General features: G+C 36.7%; 2 protein-coding genes across 8 annotated transcripts in view; one reads left to right on the plus strand and one right to left on the minus strand.

The window, feature by feature from the left end:
- Positions 1-10176, plus strand: part of LOC125659452 (inositol 2-dehydrogenase-like) — a 56241-nt gene extending 46065 nt beyond the window's left edge. Inside the window, exon 10 of the mRNA XM_048891117.2 lies at positions 10039-10176. The gene's annotated coding sequence lies outside the window, so the exon portion shown is untranslated. The remainder of the gene's footprint in view (positions 1-10038) is intronic.
- Positions 10177-10956: 780 nt separating this feature from the next.
- Positions 10957-18726, minus strand: part of LOC125659448 (uncharacterized) — a 65892-nt gene continuing 58122 nt past the window's right edge. For all 7 annotated transcript variants that reach the window (XM_056148592.1, XM_056148591.1, XM_056148590.1 and 4 more), the window contains 10 exons: positions 16185-16364; positions 15834-16013; positions 15177-15356; positions 14769-14873; positions 14377-14634; positions 14132-14260; positions 13502-13586; positions 13077-13235; positions 12672-12728; positions 10957-12437 (listed from right to left, as the gene is read on the minus strand). In XM_056148592.1, the coding sequence (XP_056004567.1) occupies positions 12292-12437; positions 12672-12728; positions 13077-13235; positions 13502-13586; positions 14132-14260; positions 14377-14634; positions 14769-14873; positions 15177-15356; positions 15834-16013; positions 16185-16364 (1479 nt within the window). In that variant the 3' untranslated portion in view covers positions 10957-12291. The remainder of the gene's footprint in view (positions 12438-12671; positions 12729-13076; positions 13236-13501; positions 13587-14131; positions 14261-14376; positions 14635-14768; positions 14874-15176; positions 15357-15833; positions 16014-16184; positions 16365-18726) is intronic.

Genomic DNA, 18726 nt, shown 5'->3' on the forward strand with positions numbered 1-18726 from the left:
CCTCAATGAAAGCAAAAGATGTCTCAAGAAAGAAAAAAAAAAAAAGGAAAACGTTGGGTAGAAACAAAGCAGGGCTTATGAAATAGAAATTAAAAAAAAATATTGAGGTCAATTTATTCTAAATGGATTAAAGAATTTCCGTGCCAGTAAAAATTTAAAGAAACTGAAAAAAGGGTTGAAAGTAAAAGCATCAAATTGAATGACGAGATTAAAGATTTTTTTGAGACAATTAAATGCATTTTAGTTCATGCAAACTTAACGTTTTTCATTTAAATTAAGTACATGTATTTAGATATGGAGAATCTTATAAGATTTTTTTCTGGAACGTTGGTCAGGGCTAGTGGATGTAAGGTCAGGTCTAGCAAAAATCATTTTAAGTAGCCCGATTGGTCTAGTGCCCAAAAAAGTTAATGTCAAACCCTGTAAACCACATTGAATTTCACATCGAAATGGAAATGGCGTGCTTTACAACAGAGAAAGGTCACAACTTGCCGAGTATATCGTTGTAATCTCTATACAGGGAAACTTGTGGAATTTGACTTGCACGGTGTATGTTATTCTGTTCATACAAACCATTCTTCACGTTATGAGTCAAGGAAATCGACATGTAGAAAGGGGGGGGGATGTCCCCCACTTTAATTTAAACAATGCACATTTTCTAGTAATTACATTTGTAAGTGAAGATATACGAGTGGCCAGGAAGTCCGGGAAAATGTTTTGAGAGGTTGCATTACTTTCACGTCTCTCTGCCCCCCCCCCCCCTCCCCGATTTTAGATTTTGATGATTAACCAATTTCTTGTATTTGCTTGTCAAGAATTTTAGACATTGAGAGGTCATCTCCTCTGGCTGCCCCCTCCTCCCCCCCCCCCCCCCCCCCCTCTCTCTCTCTGAAGATGAAACATTCTACACCACAAATCAGCTAGTATCAGCAGTGTTATGACGATAAACCAAAGTACATGTATATTTGTATATCTAGATGTGATTATAATTTATTGATTTGCATTCCCCCCCCCCCCCCCCTCTGTAACAGCCAATCATTTTTGACAGATATCGCGTGCATGATAAGGAAATTCGTGTGTTTTAAACACGCAACACATTTACCGTTCAGATGCACAAGAACTGAAAGTCTAAACAGAGCAGAGGTATATGTATTGACATATGTTGATCAGTCCGAAGTCACGAGGTCATCTTACAGGAAAAGTGTCCCCCTGGAATAATAATTGAATACATCTAATTCAGTCATTGATAATGATATTGTTATAATACATGTACAGCACGAGTTTAGAATCACAAACATACGAGTCTTAGATATAGAGTAGGATTTCCCCCATAATTATTTCCTCCTGGAGATTAGGATTTGAACTCGTAAAACTGGCTTTAGAGTAGGATTTCCCTCACGGAAATCCCACCCTTTAGTCGATTTTCCGGGGTAGCGATTATACTCTAACTTCATACAAACAGAGTGGAGTTAATTATGTCATAGACTGTTTCCCCGACTTTATGTACCATTCTTTGCCCCCCCCCCCCTTAGTTGAAAGTCCATACGAGTTTTTTTTCGATAAAGTTCCTGTTTGAATGCCACCTAGCTGTTACATTCTTGATATTGCACCCAAACTTACTACGGGGTATCCTTGGGGAAAAAAGGGGGGATTCAAATGAAGGGCGACAATCCGTCCCAGGTGGAACTATCAACTGACAAGACAAGCCAAACCTTCCTTAAAGCATGAACCATTGCGGGTCACAGTAGCATAGGAGCTTCGGGAAAAAAAAAGAAATCTCTACAACCACAAGGATACAAATCGTCAAATGCAGGTACAAACTTCCTGATACATGTAGTATAGATTCAAATTTATCTAAACAATGACCCCCTGAGCATGAAAGGTGCTTAACAAAGGAATGTTTGAGGAAAGATATTTGAAAATCTGAGTTCTTTCAAAGAACAAAGCTACAGAAGTGTTATACATGTATCCTCCTGAACTGTACATTCATTTCTAATGATTGTGATATATAAAGAACACCCCCTGTCTCCCCTTCATATACAAGGTAAACGGGTCAGGCCATTATAAGGGCTAATAGAGGGCTATGGAAGATATTCTCTCAATGAGGCAATGCAGTGTACAAAAATCATATTTTAGCGTCTGTAAATATTATAAATAAAGAGTTAAATAACAAGTTGGAATGTTGTAAGATCTCTCCCCAAAACAGGAAAGTTTGTAAAATGGTATATATACAAGAATCCAGAGACAGGTATATAATGTTAAATGTCGGTGCACAATGGCAGAACGTAGCGGCTGGGTATGGCGGTTGATTTATGCCATTTTACAATTTGTCTTCTTTTCGTTATTTTGAGGCGAAAAGTGGCTAATATCATCAGGGGCGGATCCAGGAATTGCGGTTACGGGGGCGCCACTTTATGAGGCAGGGGGTCGGGGGGGGGGGGGGGGGCTTGAGGCCCCCAGTGTGTCCAGGGCGAAGCCCTGGTGGGGGCCCAGCAGGCAAAGCCCCCGGAAGCTCCTGGGGAGATAATCACAAAAATGCAAAAATAGGGTGGGGTAATTTAAAAATCTTCTTGGGCCAGAAGAGCTAAATTTACACGAAAGCTTTCTGACATAGTGCAGATTCAAGTTTGTTAAAATCATGCCCCCCGGGGAGTAGGATGGGTGCACAATAGGGGGTCAAAGTTTTACATACAAATATATAGGGAAAATCTATAAAAATCTTCTTCTCAAGAACCACTGGGCCAGAAAATCTTCTTCTCAAAAACTACTGGGCCAGGAAAATGGAAATTTACACGAAAGCGTCCTCACATAGTGCAGATTCAAGTTTGTAAAAATCGTGCCCCCCGGGGGTAGGATGGGGCCACAATAGGGAATCAAATTTTATATACAAACAAATATATAGGGGAATTAAAAAAAAATCTTCTCAAAAACTACTGGGCCAGGAAAGTTGAAATTTACATGAAAGCTTCCAGACATAGTGCGATTCAAGTTTATTAAAATCATGCCCCCGGGGGTAAGATGAGGCGACAATATTAAACACTGGTATAACTAATTAATTATGAATCATTGATACATGTTTTTTATGTAGGATGTTTGTAAACATTATTCTAAATGTTTGAGCTGGTTTTTACGAAAGTCGGTGTTGTAGCATAGACTTCCCCCCCGGAAAAACGGGTCCGGGATAGATCTTCCCCCATAGGGGGAAAAAGCGCCCCAGCATATAATTTCCTCCTATGTACAAAGTCAGTATAGAATTTTTTCCTTAGGCGGAAAAACCGCCCTGGTATAGAATTTTCTCCCTCCTGTTTCCGGATTTCATCGACCAGAATTTTTTTCTTCTCATGTAGAAGCTTTTGAATAAATATAGAATGAAGCAAACCCATGCAATTGAAGATGATAATCAATGAAATTTTGTTATTATTGCTATAAATAGGTACATGTTATCAAAAAAAAAGTTACAAAAAGAAAGAAATATGTGCTGTTATGTTATAGTTTAATGAAATAGATATGCGCTCATTAATATTACGATATTCATCAAATAAAGGAATTTTTTTAGATGTAAAAGTTGGGTTTACACGCTGAAAACTGACTTGCCTATAGTAAATACAATCACTAAGCGCACGGTACTGGTGTCACTTTACGTTACACTTATAACGTCATAAATTGTGGCAAAATATAATCACGAAAGCAACGTCACATTTTAAACAAATTCATTATCTCCAAGCTGTAATATCATAACTAAAGCACATGCATAATTTAATGTTTAAAAATTGAAAATAAATCTTTGTACGTGTATAGTGTACATTCATAAAAATTATGAATTCTTAGAAATACTCCAAAGTATACGTACTGTATTTATTTCACCGTGCCTACAACAGCAGGCATGTCGTATGAAATAAGGGTACCCGTTTCGGTAGGTTTCGTTTTGCTTCGGTAGATTTCGTTTCCTTTCGATTTCGTTTCGCATTTTACAGGTAACCATCCCATGAAATAAGGCTTGCAATTCTTATGAATATGACCTCTGAGAAATTTGAACACAGTAACAAAAATCAGTTTTGGTTTTTTCTAGGATATATATAGACTTGCTCAAGTCTCTATGTTTAATAATCATTGCTCTCTTTAATACTTTTTATTAATACCAAACACGGAAGGGGGAGGGGGGGGGGTTAAAAACTCCCGTACGTTTCTGTCATCGATCTACATCGATCACGCTCTGAAGATAGTGGGAAAAAAAAACAACAACCAGCGCATAGAAAGTATATGTAGTTTTGCGCTTTATAAATGAATAATAATAACCACGGTGAGTTGAAGTGAGAGTTAAAAACTTCCAAATAATATTACATTTTAACGTTTTAATGTTCACTTTCATTTGTGAATAAACAGTAGAAAAGGTATACAGAGTGTTATTTATACTCGTATGTTTTACTTGCGAATCGGTTAGTTTCAATATATATCATATTTAGTTTTGAAGGGGTGGTCTCGTGAAAACCGTGTGACTTTAGATTTTTTTGTCAGATGTTGAACTTTTGATATAATGATATTGTTATTCATATGCGGAAATCTTGATTTGTATTCGATAATTTTGATATCTATATGCGGACGGAAATTTTGATTTATATGTGAGAAATCTTGATACTCATATGCGAATTTTTTTTTATTTTACTCTACGAGAGAGAGAGAGAGAGAGAGAGAGAGGGGGGGGGGGGCTTCCTCTACTCTTCTGGAGTACCAACGCATGTGGGCGAAATATTCCAGGGGCAATCGCTCACACCCGCCAGAGATCACCTGGGTCCTAAATACAACAGTGAGGTTGTTCAACACGTCACTGATACTCTAACAAGATTTTGACATTCAATTCATTTAATATGTGACTTATGTATATATCTTTCATTCATTGGAAGGGGGGGGGGGTACATAAGATCTAACACGCTATATATATCCACCGTTCTGGTGCCTGTGCTCACATCCACCTCCTAGGGAATGCTACAGGCTGGTGCATGTTGGAAACTGTAGGAGGGTCCACAGTTTGCTCTGTACTTGCTCTTTAAACCAGGTAGCACGCAGCAGACAGATGAGATGCGCAGAGATCTCTTCCCCCTTAGAACGTGACCACCCGTTCAGGTCCAGGCACCTATGTCCACATAGGGCCCCCTGTGTTGCCCCTACGTTGGTAGTCAAACTGACCGCCTCCCCAGTTCCCCACAAAAAATTGCACGCGACCCTTTCCGCCATATATGTAAATTTGCACCCTGTTTCTGATTACGATTAATAAATATTCAAATTTGTATCACTCTTGTTAATTCAGCTAACTAAGCTGCCTATGGGGGTTTACAGGGCAGCCACCCAAGTTTCGACATAGCTACTGGGTTTATTCAGCATATTAGGGCAAGGTCAACTATTCAATTCAGGCCAAATGTCTCACGGCTGGTAGTGCTGTATATTTATTAAAGTTTAATTTTAGCAGAGTAGCTCCTCTAGTTAAATTTAAGACATCCGAGGTCAGGTCATGGTCAATGAAGCTAATTCTTTTATCAATTTTTGAAATTATGCATTTCACCTACAATCAATAATGACTAAATCCATGCGTACATCTAACATGTGTACATCAACATTATCAAATACGAATCAAATATTATGGAATATAAATCGAGATTTATATAATTATCGAATATAAATAACAAGGTTACCAAATGTAAATAAATAACAAGATTATCGAATATAAATCAAAAATTTCGCATATAAATATTAAGATTATCGAATATAATTAAAATTTTCTCATATATGAATAACAAGATTATCGAATATGATTAAAGAGTTTCGTATATAAATCAAGATTTGTATAATATTGCAACGTTTTACACACCGTAAGTGTATCTGTTCAATGCTGAATTTTTATATGCATACATACAGTACATCGTCGCAAACCACGGGTTATTGTTTCATTCTATTTCACAAACGTTTGTGAAATAGAATGAAACAATAACCCGTGGTTTACGACGATGACATACAGTAGTACATGCAACAAAATGTAGTCTGTACAATTGTCATTTGATAAAGTCAATTAAAGTATATGTACCAGATCTAGAGCAAAATATATCTATGAGATACACATGCTATAGCTTAAATACCTTGTATACTATTTTTAAAAATCATTTTAATTTAGATCATTTAAAAATAATAAAAGCAACATTTTACGTTTTAGCTAGACGTAGGTTGTGTACATTGACGTCGCGTCATTGCGCGACAAAATCACATGGGACATTTATTTGGACATTAAGTATCTTTTCGTTTTCCTAAATGGACGCGGGATAAAATGAAATGTTGTATATTCTATATAGTAAATTTTATGTACTTTCTGTAAGTTATATTCATTAAAATATTCGCGTTGGAATAATGCTTAGAAATAAGACATAAAATGGTAGAATTGTTTAAAAAGCGCGGTATTTGTAGAATAAGGACATTTCACTGGACACCGATAAAATCAATCTACTTCATGGATATACTCAGAATTTTATAATACTGGTATACATTGTGCTCTACGATACATGTACATTATAAATGTAACAAGGATAGTCAACTTCCCCCTGTATTAGGCGTGCTACTGGTCATGATGATTTGCATTTGCAGTCTATCTACAAACACGGGACACCACTGACAGGCACTGTCTTTGCCATTTTTAAGGTCGCTATATCAATTCTATGAACTAAATGTTTAAAGTAATTGGTTTATGGTTTTTAGATAAGGACGTCACAATCATACACCAATTCTTACGTTATTTGGGACAAAATCAATCATTTTATTAATCTGTGGATAAAGTGTATGCGTATTTCATGTAACGCGGGACAACGAAAAATGACGACATCTGCGTGTATTTATTGCTAATGAAATGCGTGTAAATTATATTTTATATAAGCTATTATCATTATTTATATATTTTCCTTGCCATTGATGTATAAGACTTTAATAATCCACAAAATATACAACTGTGTAAACATAGCGGAAACATTTTCTAATGCACGTATGAAAGTAACACCAGTACCGTGCGCGACGTCATTATGCTTCCCAAAAGACTAAGGTTTTTCGTAAAAAGTCGACTAAAAGATATACATTTGAAATATCTAAAAAGTAAATTAGATGCGTTGTATAAATAAAAGTAACCGTTTATTTAAATTCGAAATTTTAAATTAAAAAGACATTAACTTCTTCCCAACTTCACTATTTCAGATGTTAGATAGTGGTAGATAACAGCAAAGACTTGAGATGTATGAAAGCGGGATAAAATTTTATTACAACGGTAGAAGGCCAATCTCTAAAGCTTACAAAAAGCGTGAAACGATTACATGAATCGAAAGAGGGATGAGATAGACTGGGAATTCATACATTTCAAAGAAATTATTGCCACCAAAAAAATATAATTAAAAGGGAGGGGGGGGTGATAATATCCATACTTCGGGTGCCTGTGAATAAACGTATATCCGGGAGTCTCAAAAGTCATCAATACTTTTAAAAGAAAAAATAGTCCATTTGACATAAGACAACACCATGGAAATAAAAACGTTGAATCGGCCTTGTTTACCTGATCAAGAGATAGGGCTCACGGTGGGTCGTGGTAGACAAAGAGAGATAACTCTTCTAGAGCAGATATACGAGTCGCTTAGTAGCTTTGAAGCATGTGATCGTTTCGGCCTTTGGCTCCGACACTGCTAGTTGTGATAACTGAAGAGTGGTAGTTGCTATCAAATTTAAATACATATGTTGTGTGTCATCTGTAGGGTAGGGAATGAAAGAGTGGCACCTTGGCTACAATAAAAAGGATGTGATTGTACATTTAAGAAACTGCGAAGCTAAATACGCCTGCAGCTCACGCGCTCCATGAAAAGTATGCTGAGAAATTTTGCTGTTCATAATCATGTATTTTCAAAAATGATATTTATTTACTTTCTATTTTAATTTCTGTCGGAGAATTCCCAGCCGTTAAGATAGTAGTACTATATTTCACATGTATCAATATTCATACGCACATCGTAAATATTCATGAGGAAATGCTCATCATTACAATTGGTAAAGATATCGAAGGCAAAAAATATTGGAAATGTAAATATTTGTCTACAAAAACTACACTGAAAGTTATTCACATAGGTGGATGCCATTTTATTCATCACAGTATAATGTATGGAGCCCCAAACATATAAACTCAAGTAATTAAAGATCTCATCAAATAATTCATACCATTGCGTGCATTCATTGAATTGTTGATAGCATTAATTATTCTGCTGAATTTATGAACGCTGTAACTGAGTTGTTGCTCTCTTCAAATGAATTGATGATATATATCAACAATTGAATTGTTGCGCGCTACAATTCAATTGAAGAGAGCAATAATTTGCGCGCAATAATTCATTAATTTTTAGATTGATTGTTTTGATGTTTTACGCCACACTCAACAATTTTTCAGTTATCTGGCGCCCATTTTTTGTTGGTGGAAGAGAGAACCCAGATACAATGTACCTGGGGAGAGAAGTAAACAGGGAAACTTTCTCACTTACCGGCGCGAGCGGGATTCGAACCCGCGCATATTTGAGAGAGAGAGAGAGAGAGAGAGAGAGAGAGAGAGAGAGAGAGAGAGAGAGAGAGAGTAAAATGTGTAAAATGAGAACAAATTTCAACCAATGGACAGAAGTTGTTAGGACATAATTGCACAATGAGGACAAACAAAAAAATGTCCTCACAATATTACGTCCTCATAAATGTGACCTACAGCATGTGAAAGATGTAGATACAAAATAAAGATAAACTTTTATAGGTATCCCTATAGCTATACCTAACATAGTACCTTTTTGCCTTTAATATAATATATATGTCTGTATTCTCTTCTGTACAAATTGTGAGGACGTCATCATTTAGTAGGCTTGGTCCGCTAGAGAGAGAGAGAGAGAGAGAGAGAGAGAGAGAGAGAGAGAGAGAACAACTATATGGTTAGATATATCTTCAATTTAACATATCCACAACTGCATTAATTATCTCTTCTATTGAATTCTTACTCTCTTTATAAGAATTGATGCCGCATTGATTCCTATACCCTTATACAAAAACACTGTAAAATATACAGTAATTATCTTCACTTGAGAGCATCAATTCATTTATACTGAGCTCCAAATATCAGCAACGATTCCACCACATTGATGAGAGCAATAATTGAATTGATGATATCTTCAAATAATTAAAAGATATCTTCAATTATTTCAGTTTATGTTAATTTGACGCTCCATACATTAAGAAGTTCTGAAGGGGGTGGGGGGGGGGGGTGGGGGGGGGGGGGGACAAGTTAACTCCACAACTACCTGTTAGTCATACAATTTGCTAACATGTGGTGAACTTTCACATAAAGACAACGCTGTGAACAGCATCTTTACACTTATACAGGTCTATGAATTAAACTACGGTGAGAGATGTGCATGCAAGACAGAAACTTCAAGATCAACGCGGGGATCCGGGTTAGAATAGGTCCTCAGTAGCCCTCGCTTGTCGTATGAGGCGTCTAAATGGCGTGGTCCTTCAGACCAGACCACAAAAATCGAGGCCCTGTGTGGCGCGATAAAGATCCCTCCTATTCTCTTTAGAAGGCTATGCCTCTCGACTTCTCTAATAGATCCTTCCCTGCTCGAAGGCCGTAAGCGCCGAGCATAGGGCTATATTTTGCAGCCCTTCACCGGCGTTGGTGACGTTTTCATGAGTGAAATATTCTCGAGTGGGACGTTAAACAATTTACAATCAATCAAGATCAACGTCACACAGTTATAGTCAGGAGAGAGAGAGAGAGAGAGAGAGAGAGAGAGAGGGGGGGGGGTGTTAGACATTGGTCTGAGTAAGGTTATCACCCAGTACTTGGGTCTGAATTAAATTAAATTAATTAATCCCAACCCAGACCCCAGGATGCGCTCTTCCAACATGTAATATGGCCGTAATTGCTCTACTATCTTGTATAAAGTAGGTGTCTCTCGCTACTGATCTCCTGGACAGCTACATATCTCCTTTCAGAGTGGACAAGAAACCCATTGTCCCCTGCTGCCTCGCTTCAGAGCGGGTGACAATCTACTGGGCCAGCATCGCGACGGGAAGTCTCGCTCTCTGGAAGAAGTCGCCATTGTTAAAGTTTCCCGTTTCCAGCTAATAGAAATCGACTGTTTTGTTCTGAAGTATAATAAAGGTGTATTATAACTTGCTTTCTGGAGTTGCAGTTATTCAGATTGATGAGAGAAGACACATGCGATTAAGCCCTGAACATGTTCATGCGCGGATATCGTGTTCCAAGAATCCCTGTTAGGCAAAACAAAATGTCCTTAAATGTCTTGTTAATTTCCGAATGATCGTTATTTCTATTTAAAAAAAACCAAAAAGATAATTAACTTAACCCAATAATTGTAAAATAAAACTTTTCCAGTGTTTCTGAAAGTTGGGTGTAATTTCACTTCGTATAAAATTATAGGTTTGATTTTATCGACACTGGACAGATGTGGCGGGAGATACTGTATGCATGCATTGATCCAATAAGTGTCCATTTACTAGTGAAACATGTAATCAGAAAATGACTTAATAAACAATTCGTATCAGTATATTGCACTAGTAAAGGCTTTAGGTCCCATCCCTCCAATAGCCAGGCTTAGGATCTCATCCATCCAAATAGTTTGGCCTTGGACCCCTTCATCCAACTGGTTAGGCTTTGGATCCCTCCATCCAACTAGCTAGGCTTTGGATCCCATCCATCCAAATATATGTAGCTAGGCTTTGGATGTTACCCACTTAGCTACCCTTTAACCCCTATTCATATAGCTAGATTTTGAAGCAGACATCCTATAATACCATCATTCTGATACAGTTTTAAGCAGAAATCCAAGAAATATCATCATTCTGATATAGTTTTCCCTGATGATTCACAAACAACTCATGTCAAAATCAAAAGGTTTTATAGTTTAATTTTTCTGCTCTATCAGCAGTTTTATATCAATTCACATTACAAATAGTTAGATCCATGTCTTCATGAAGACTAAGTAGATATGATGAATTATCAACCTACCTAAGCACTATTAGTTGTCAATTTGCAGAAGTATATACACATCCGTATCAAAATCTACAATATTGACTAGAATAATCTGACAAAAAATGTACAGAATATCAGGTGGGATTGTATCTTAGGTTTACATACAGTGGCATACCTTTTGTTCATAAAGGAGTACATGTGTAAAATCAAACATACTCCTTCATAAAGGCCATATTACCACAAAATGAATGGTGAAATTTACACTGTCAAATATGATGCATTGGACATGTAAAATAAATATACAACAGTTGACCAAGGAAAATAAAATATCAGCCATGAACGCTAGAAGTATTTGGCCCCCTGTTGGTGAATAGTCTGTTTTTGTACATACGGTGGAACAGGGAAGATGAAAAATCAGCTATAAACCGAGAAGTATTGGCCCCCTGTTTGTGAAAAAAAGCCAGTAAATACATCCCTTTTGGTCATCACAATATTGTACCAAAAATATACAAATCATGACATTCGAAAAAATAAAGAGATGGTATGAAGCCATGGGAAATGAAATGGGCCAACTTACAGATCTAGTGAGGGTGTATTTTATGGAACTTCCAAGTGACGAAAAGTTGAAGTGACCATAAAATATGATAAAGGCAATACACAAGCGATTCCTTCTACCTTCCGGTTGGTCAGTAGTGTTTGATATAGCACCATCATATTTTCTGTGTGTTGTCCATGATACCATGTGAACAGGGATTAGTTCATACACAGTAGAAAGAATGGAAAGACTGGTGGCACACAATTATCATATGGTAGAAATATGAACTCCATGAGATTTTATCATATCAAGATCATCTTTCATAAAGGTACACAGGAAATAAATATACAGTACATTACATGTAAAACTGGATATCACATAGTCCAATCACACCACATGTCTATATTCATAATCACACACACAGACACATTTAATCTCCAAACAAACTTGTATTTCTGTGGCAGTGGGAAGTCACTTGGAGACCTGGCCTGTCCTTCTATGTCTGCGTCAGTCACATGTGTGAATTTTGATATCATGTAGATTTCATTCTGTTTATCTTGAATGATATCCTTGAATTCAGCTGTATACATTAGGGAATTTCACAACTCCCTGGGTAACTGACGAGAATACACACAGTCCTGTACACATGGACTCATATTCAGTGAATTATGGGAGATTTTCACTGTTACTTATGAACACAATAGTTTACACAATCAGATCACTTGGTTTTTTTGTTTCCAAATCCAAACCAGCCCTTCTTTTTCTGGATTTTTTTACCATACGATCGAGGTAATGTGGCATGGGAGGGCATCCCACGAACAAAGTCCTTCTCATAATTAATCTGGCCTCCTGCCCTAAGTTTTTCTGAAATTTTAAATGTACAATATCTATATCAATATGGCATAATAAATAATACTGTCTTTATTATTTCCTTTGATTACACATTGTAAGGCTGAATATAATGCATATATACGACATTTCTCCATATCATTTATACATGTACCGGTACAGGTTTGAGGGATTTAATCCGGTGATTTCAAATGAATTTTAAATGTTTTTCGTTGATATAATTTCCCTCTCTGGTACCTCACAACCTACCTTGACTGGTTTTAATCTTATTCAGAACCATCCTTTTCCAGTAGAGAGGAACAAAATCTGAAAAAGATTCAATTCAGTTTGATAAATTTTATCTATCATCTTTACAAACCCATTTTCTATACCATACAGTATTCATATTCAAAACAAGATTAAACTAAGCAATCATTTCAAGATACAATTAAAATGAAAATATATCTGTTACAAAGTTCTTGAGCTTGGAGTTAAAATCTTTCCAAAAAAAAAAAAAATGCATATGCAATTATTGTTTGTTAAAATGGAGGAAAAAATTCATCAAGGCATTAATAAAACAAAGAGTTTTCTGACTGCAGATAACAAACTCGACACTGTAATTACTAATACACTTTCCTTCTTCCTACTCAGTACACTGTAAAGTAAATGGCTTACTATTTTCCTGGTCTTCTTTAACCCGTTTGCGCTCGTTGGCAAATGCTTTCATCCATTTCTCCTTCTCAGAGGTGCTGCGTGCCACCAGGAGATACCATTTTTCTCGGGAAACTTCGTGAATTTTCCAAGCATTTTTCACGGTGACATTATACTGGGTATCTAGTTTATAAAATGATTCAAATGTATTCTTACACTTTGATTGCTAAGTATATGAATAAATAATTACTATTAAATCATAAACATTTCTTTTTTAACTCATTAACTGGTCAATCAAGAAGTAAAACCTGAAGAATTCATTGGCAGTTATCTGTGTGCAGATCTTCTAAGTATGAATTTATAACCTTACAAAACTACTGTTGAGTTCACAAGTTTAGAGCTGTTGGAGAAATCAAGTGGATCTTCATTCATGCCTAAATAATTTTTACCTTTGCCATCCTCAACATCCAGAATTTCACTGTCATCTAGATCTATTCTTCCCTTATAGCTGTACCCATTCTTCTTCAATAGATCCTAAAAAGGAAAGGATGTTTCATAAGTAGTGATTTTAGAGTTTTCATCTATCATCATTATTTTTACCTCTGGGAGTTTTACCTTTAATACAACTAGAACTGTCCTAGTGGGACCAATAATCCCACAGGGCACACTGGAAGGTGGGAAATCGTGGATTTGTGCTCATTGAAAAATAAACACACCCTTTTGACATGAGATTCTTGAGAGCAATTAATGTAAATGCAAGACTATATATTCTGCAGAATAGTGTTACTCAGAATATTGAAGACATGCTTAACATATACCCCCCTCCGAAGTTTGGGGGGGGGGGGGGGGCATATAATAACACCTTATTCAGATAAGTTGTCTTACTTTCACAAACTATCTGGGTGAACGTTAAAATTTGCTAGACTGTCAGATTCAGATTCTTTATTTCCTTAAGCTATACAGCTCATCGGTTATAAATAGAAAATATTTACAAATATATACAAATAAGACAGTAGAGGGTGTGGCTAGACTGAAAGTGGACAACTTTTTTTTACTCTTTTACAATAAACTTCATTTACCTTTTTACAATAAACTAACTGATGATCAAACAGGAAAAAGTTGCGCTCCTGTGACCAGCCAGCAGAATTGACTTTGTTCATCTCTCCAGCGAATATCAATTCAGAACTATCCTCTAGGAGGTCAGGTCCCTACAAATAAAATCAATTGTAATCACTATATTATTCCCAGACTTCACATCTAACCAGACGTGGTTGATTAATGAGGGTGTTTGAAGAAAACATTGTTAATCTACATTGAAACTGACCTGCCAGTCCTCCACAGTCGTCTGCCAGTACGCCAGTTTCTCTATACTTTCCATCTTGCGTTTGCGTTCATTGATCAGGGTAGCTATCTTCTTCATGGCATCAAGAGCACCCTTTATAGGCTCATGGTCGGGATGGGTGACAGGGGTATATTTTAAAAGTTCGTTCAGTTGGAGGGGATATTTACAGATCTTTTGAACGGGGGTTAATAAAAATCCTTCCAATGGTATTTCAATCATTTCTTGCAATAATCGACAAGCCTGTAACAAAAAAAAAACAAACCTCTATTATTGACAATGTTCATTTGTAAAATTAAATTTCATTCTAATTGTCAAAAAATAATCGAAAAACATGAAGTAAGTGCTAGGTATAATTGAATTACAGGGCATTATACCTCAAAGAAATGTCTGTATTTTTTGTTTCTGTAGAGATCTTTGAGCTCCCCGGAAGCAGAAGGATGGTTGTTACAGTAATCAGAGTAGATCTCAAACTCCATACTCTGTAATCAATAAAATATTACATAACAATCCACACAAAGAACAATCATAGCAAAGCAGGACTGCATTCTCAACTAAATTTACTCCATTTTCCACCCACTGCTCTCTTAAGCTTGCACAGTAAAATGCTTCACAAATGAAGATGCGATAAAAATTGTTAATTGTTCAAACATAACTTCATAACTGATAGCCTCTCAAAACAGCACTTCATCTTCAATATTGCATGATAGAGGTTCTTGAAATATTTGGGTTAATAATCCAGTAATTGAAATCTCCTGAACTCTCTGTGAAGTTTAATTACTTACACACTCCAAGAAACAATGTCCTAATTGACTCTGGTGTGGGTTGTCTATCACAAAGGAGTTTTCTATTGACTCCAGAAACTTTTGAGAAAATTCATATATGTCCTCCATATTGCCAAATATCACAGATATTCTATCCTCAGAAAACATGTCTTCTCTCTTCCTTGCATGCCTTATGTAGCCCTGGTCGGTAAAAAAAAATAAACGGTGAAGTCATCTTTAAAATGTGTTCACGGTACAATACTCTTAAGAAGGTACTCTACATCATCATAATGGCTGACTTCCTTTTAAAACATGGATGAAAATATAAGTATCAGCAATATTTGTCTATTCATTTCAAATAACTAGCTCAGTGGGTAAGCATGTCAACTACTGAACTGTAGATTGCGGGTTTGAGTCCAGCAGGGCTTTTAAATTGTTTTCAGATTGCTTTCAACTAAAACTGCATTTTTTTGACAAAATAAAGTAAATTTGAAAGTTTTCAATTTCAAAGTATTGTTGCACACATCCTCCATTTTTCATCCATATCAAATTTCTCTGGTGTAGCATTCCTCCTTAATACAAGTTTTCCGACATAACAGATTCACCTGTCAATTTGAACTACTCAATTTAATTGTCAAGTGGTCAATTTAATAATTTGAACTTGTACTGTCTACATACCTCTTCAACATCTTTGAGATGTTTGACATATTCTCTCTCTGCGTTGATAATTTCATTGACCACATTTGCCCTGGCCTGGTCCGTGTTGATAACACTGATTCTCCTGTTCACAGGACTGGAATGTTCCAAGATGTCTTCTGCATGAAGGCCGAGATCCGAGTGCTCCTGGTTCACACGTAACTACAGAAGAAAATTCAAAGATAATAGAATTCAGCATTCAGAAATAATTTCAAACTATGAAAAGTACACAAAAGGAGTTTACGGCACTGAAAAATGAACTCTCTACTGTTCTTTCAAATTAAAACAAGGCAAAAAAAATTGAAGAATCTCTCAATGTAAAGATTTTCTTACTCTGACAAACGTAGCAGGGAACCAGCCTTCTCGGTCGTCTATGGCGCCCCACCACCAGTCTTTATCGGACATATCCGCCACTTCTATGACATCACCTGCTCGGAATCCCAGCTCCTCAGGATCCATGGTGATGTGGTCCCATAATGCTTCAGCATATGTAAGGGTCTCTGGCTCTGGTCTCTGTGATACAAAGATAGGAGATTACAGAACAAAATGGCTAACACCTGATTGTAGATTGTCCTAAAATAAAATGAGACATCCTTTCTGTTTAATATGTTTCACCTTCAAAAGTCAAGAGTCAGTCGGGCATAATATTACAAGTTTACAAATACTGTCATGAAATCGGAGCTAGATGGGTATGTGGGAAGAATTATTAACTGATATTATGTATATTAATCTGCATTGTCGGGTCACCTAAGGTTACACACTGCCAGTGACTGGTAGGTGAGATGATTTTGTTAGGGATTAAAGCCTTCATCTGAGTAGGATTATATCTGAATGTCACACCTTGTAAACAGTTCTGTAAAGATTTCATGATAGGCTATTTATTACTGACAAAACAGACAAGAATGTAAAAATCTCAGCAATTTCAATTGGCCTGACTGATATTTTCAAACTCAAGATTCTTCCCCAACAGGTAAACATTGACTCAGAGTGAACCATCAATAAATTATTGATACTTCCATTAACTCAACCCTGGTTATCCAATTTAGGTCACTCCAGGAATCTTTTAAAAAAAACTCACATGACAATGGTTATTTACCTGTGGAGATATAAATCAGCATGAATTACTTCCTAATATTTTCATCACTTGAAGGTGAAATTTTAAGAATTTGATGTTCCGTTTCAATGCTTGTTAAAATTAACTTGCTGTGAAGTTTTCCTTTACAGTCACACTGAAAATCTACATAATCAAGTGCTCTATAGTCATCAAAAAGTGACATATATTCAATATGAAAATGCAACATAAACCTATAATATTTTTTTCTCATAGTTATAGGAATGAGGTCATTCTGCTGTGTCTGCAATACAACATTATGAGCAGACAGTCATATAACAAAATATTGATCAGTGGCCATCAGTGACACACAATCAGGAAAGTGATGGATAATAACTCTGTTTCAGATTGCATTATCTACTCACTTTTGAAAGGAATGTCCAAATGAGGAAGACAACCAAACCCCAGAATACAACTTCCACTACAAAACACATTTTATTCGCAGAACTTGCCAGGAAAGTGTGGGACATTGAATGACATTGCTCCAGAGACTTCAGGATGCAATGTGTGTAGTCAGCTCAGTAATGCTAAAGGGGGCCCCAGAGAGGGAAAACAAACACCATGTGTGTTTATGTACTGTCAATAGATTGCAGTATGTCATTACATGTAGGTTATCAGTTCAGGGTAAACAAACACACATAGGCATCTTTGAAGTGTAGGCCAACATATGAGAGAAGTTGATGTTTATGGGGGGGAGTTCTACTGTTATCTAGTCTTGAGGCACTCTCTGCTGCAATGCAGAGTCATGAAGGTCACCATTCAACGTTTTTGAGAGATAATTTCTCTTTCTAATTAGTTCATTAACAAACCAAATGTAAAAATAAACTTGAGTCACAGAGAAGCAAAGGTGAAATGATAGTGAACATGTGTAATTCCTACATACCTGGAAATTGACTTTAAAAAGTTTTACTTTCCAGTGAACCATGGTTACAAGTTTATGATGGCGAGTTGACCTCTATCAATCAGGACTATCATAAAGTAATGGGAGGGTTACAGAAGTACTATGTATTTATGGGGTAGACCAGACAGATAGACTGCTAAATTGCCTGCCATGTTTACTGGTATTAAGAGCAAAGAACATTTCACAGGTAAATTGGACAGGTGAAAGCAACAATTACTGCCAGGAAGCAGGTGCCCCTAGGTCACACGTTTTGTAGTTTACAGGTGAAATCTACAGTAATCAAATACCCTGATAGCACATAATTGCATATCAACTAGACCACAAAATTTTAATCCTGATTCAACTAGAATGTGTGTTGTCCTTATAACAATGGATATGCTTTCCTCTGTAAAACAACCTGTTGGCTGCGGAAGCTGAGTTCTGGCCTCTCTAAGGAGTTATCCCTGCTTTGATGGCGTGTCAGACCTCTTCTGATCCTCATGGATCCAAATCTGTCTCTGTCCAGAGGCCCCATCTCGAGAGGAAGGGAGCCCTGTCTCTCTCTGGAGGATGTGGCCACAGCCATTCTCTACCCCAAGCAGAAATTTTAACCCATCAATTTCTAAACTACAAACCAAACAGTCACTATACCACTCTTTCTATATTCATGGGTCTTCACTCTTTAACTGGGCAACACCCAGAAATCACATGTTCACATTTTTAGCATCCTTTATGGAATCCTTGACACAATTTCACAATTTTCCTTAAATTGAATAATATATCCATGAACTTTCACTTCTCACAAAAGATTATTCATTACATGTACTTCTCGACGACTATTCACGCTCAACTCATGGAATAAGGATATGCGCATTTTGCATGTC

Source organism: Ostrea edulis, chromosome 9, assembly GCF_947568905.1.
Source record: "Ostrea edulis chromosome 9, xbOstEdul1.1, whole genome shotgun sequence".
NCBI lineage: Eukaryota > Metazoa > Mollusca > Bivalvia > Ostreida > Ostreidae > Ostrea > Ostrea edulis.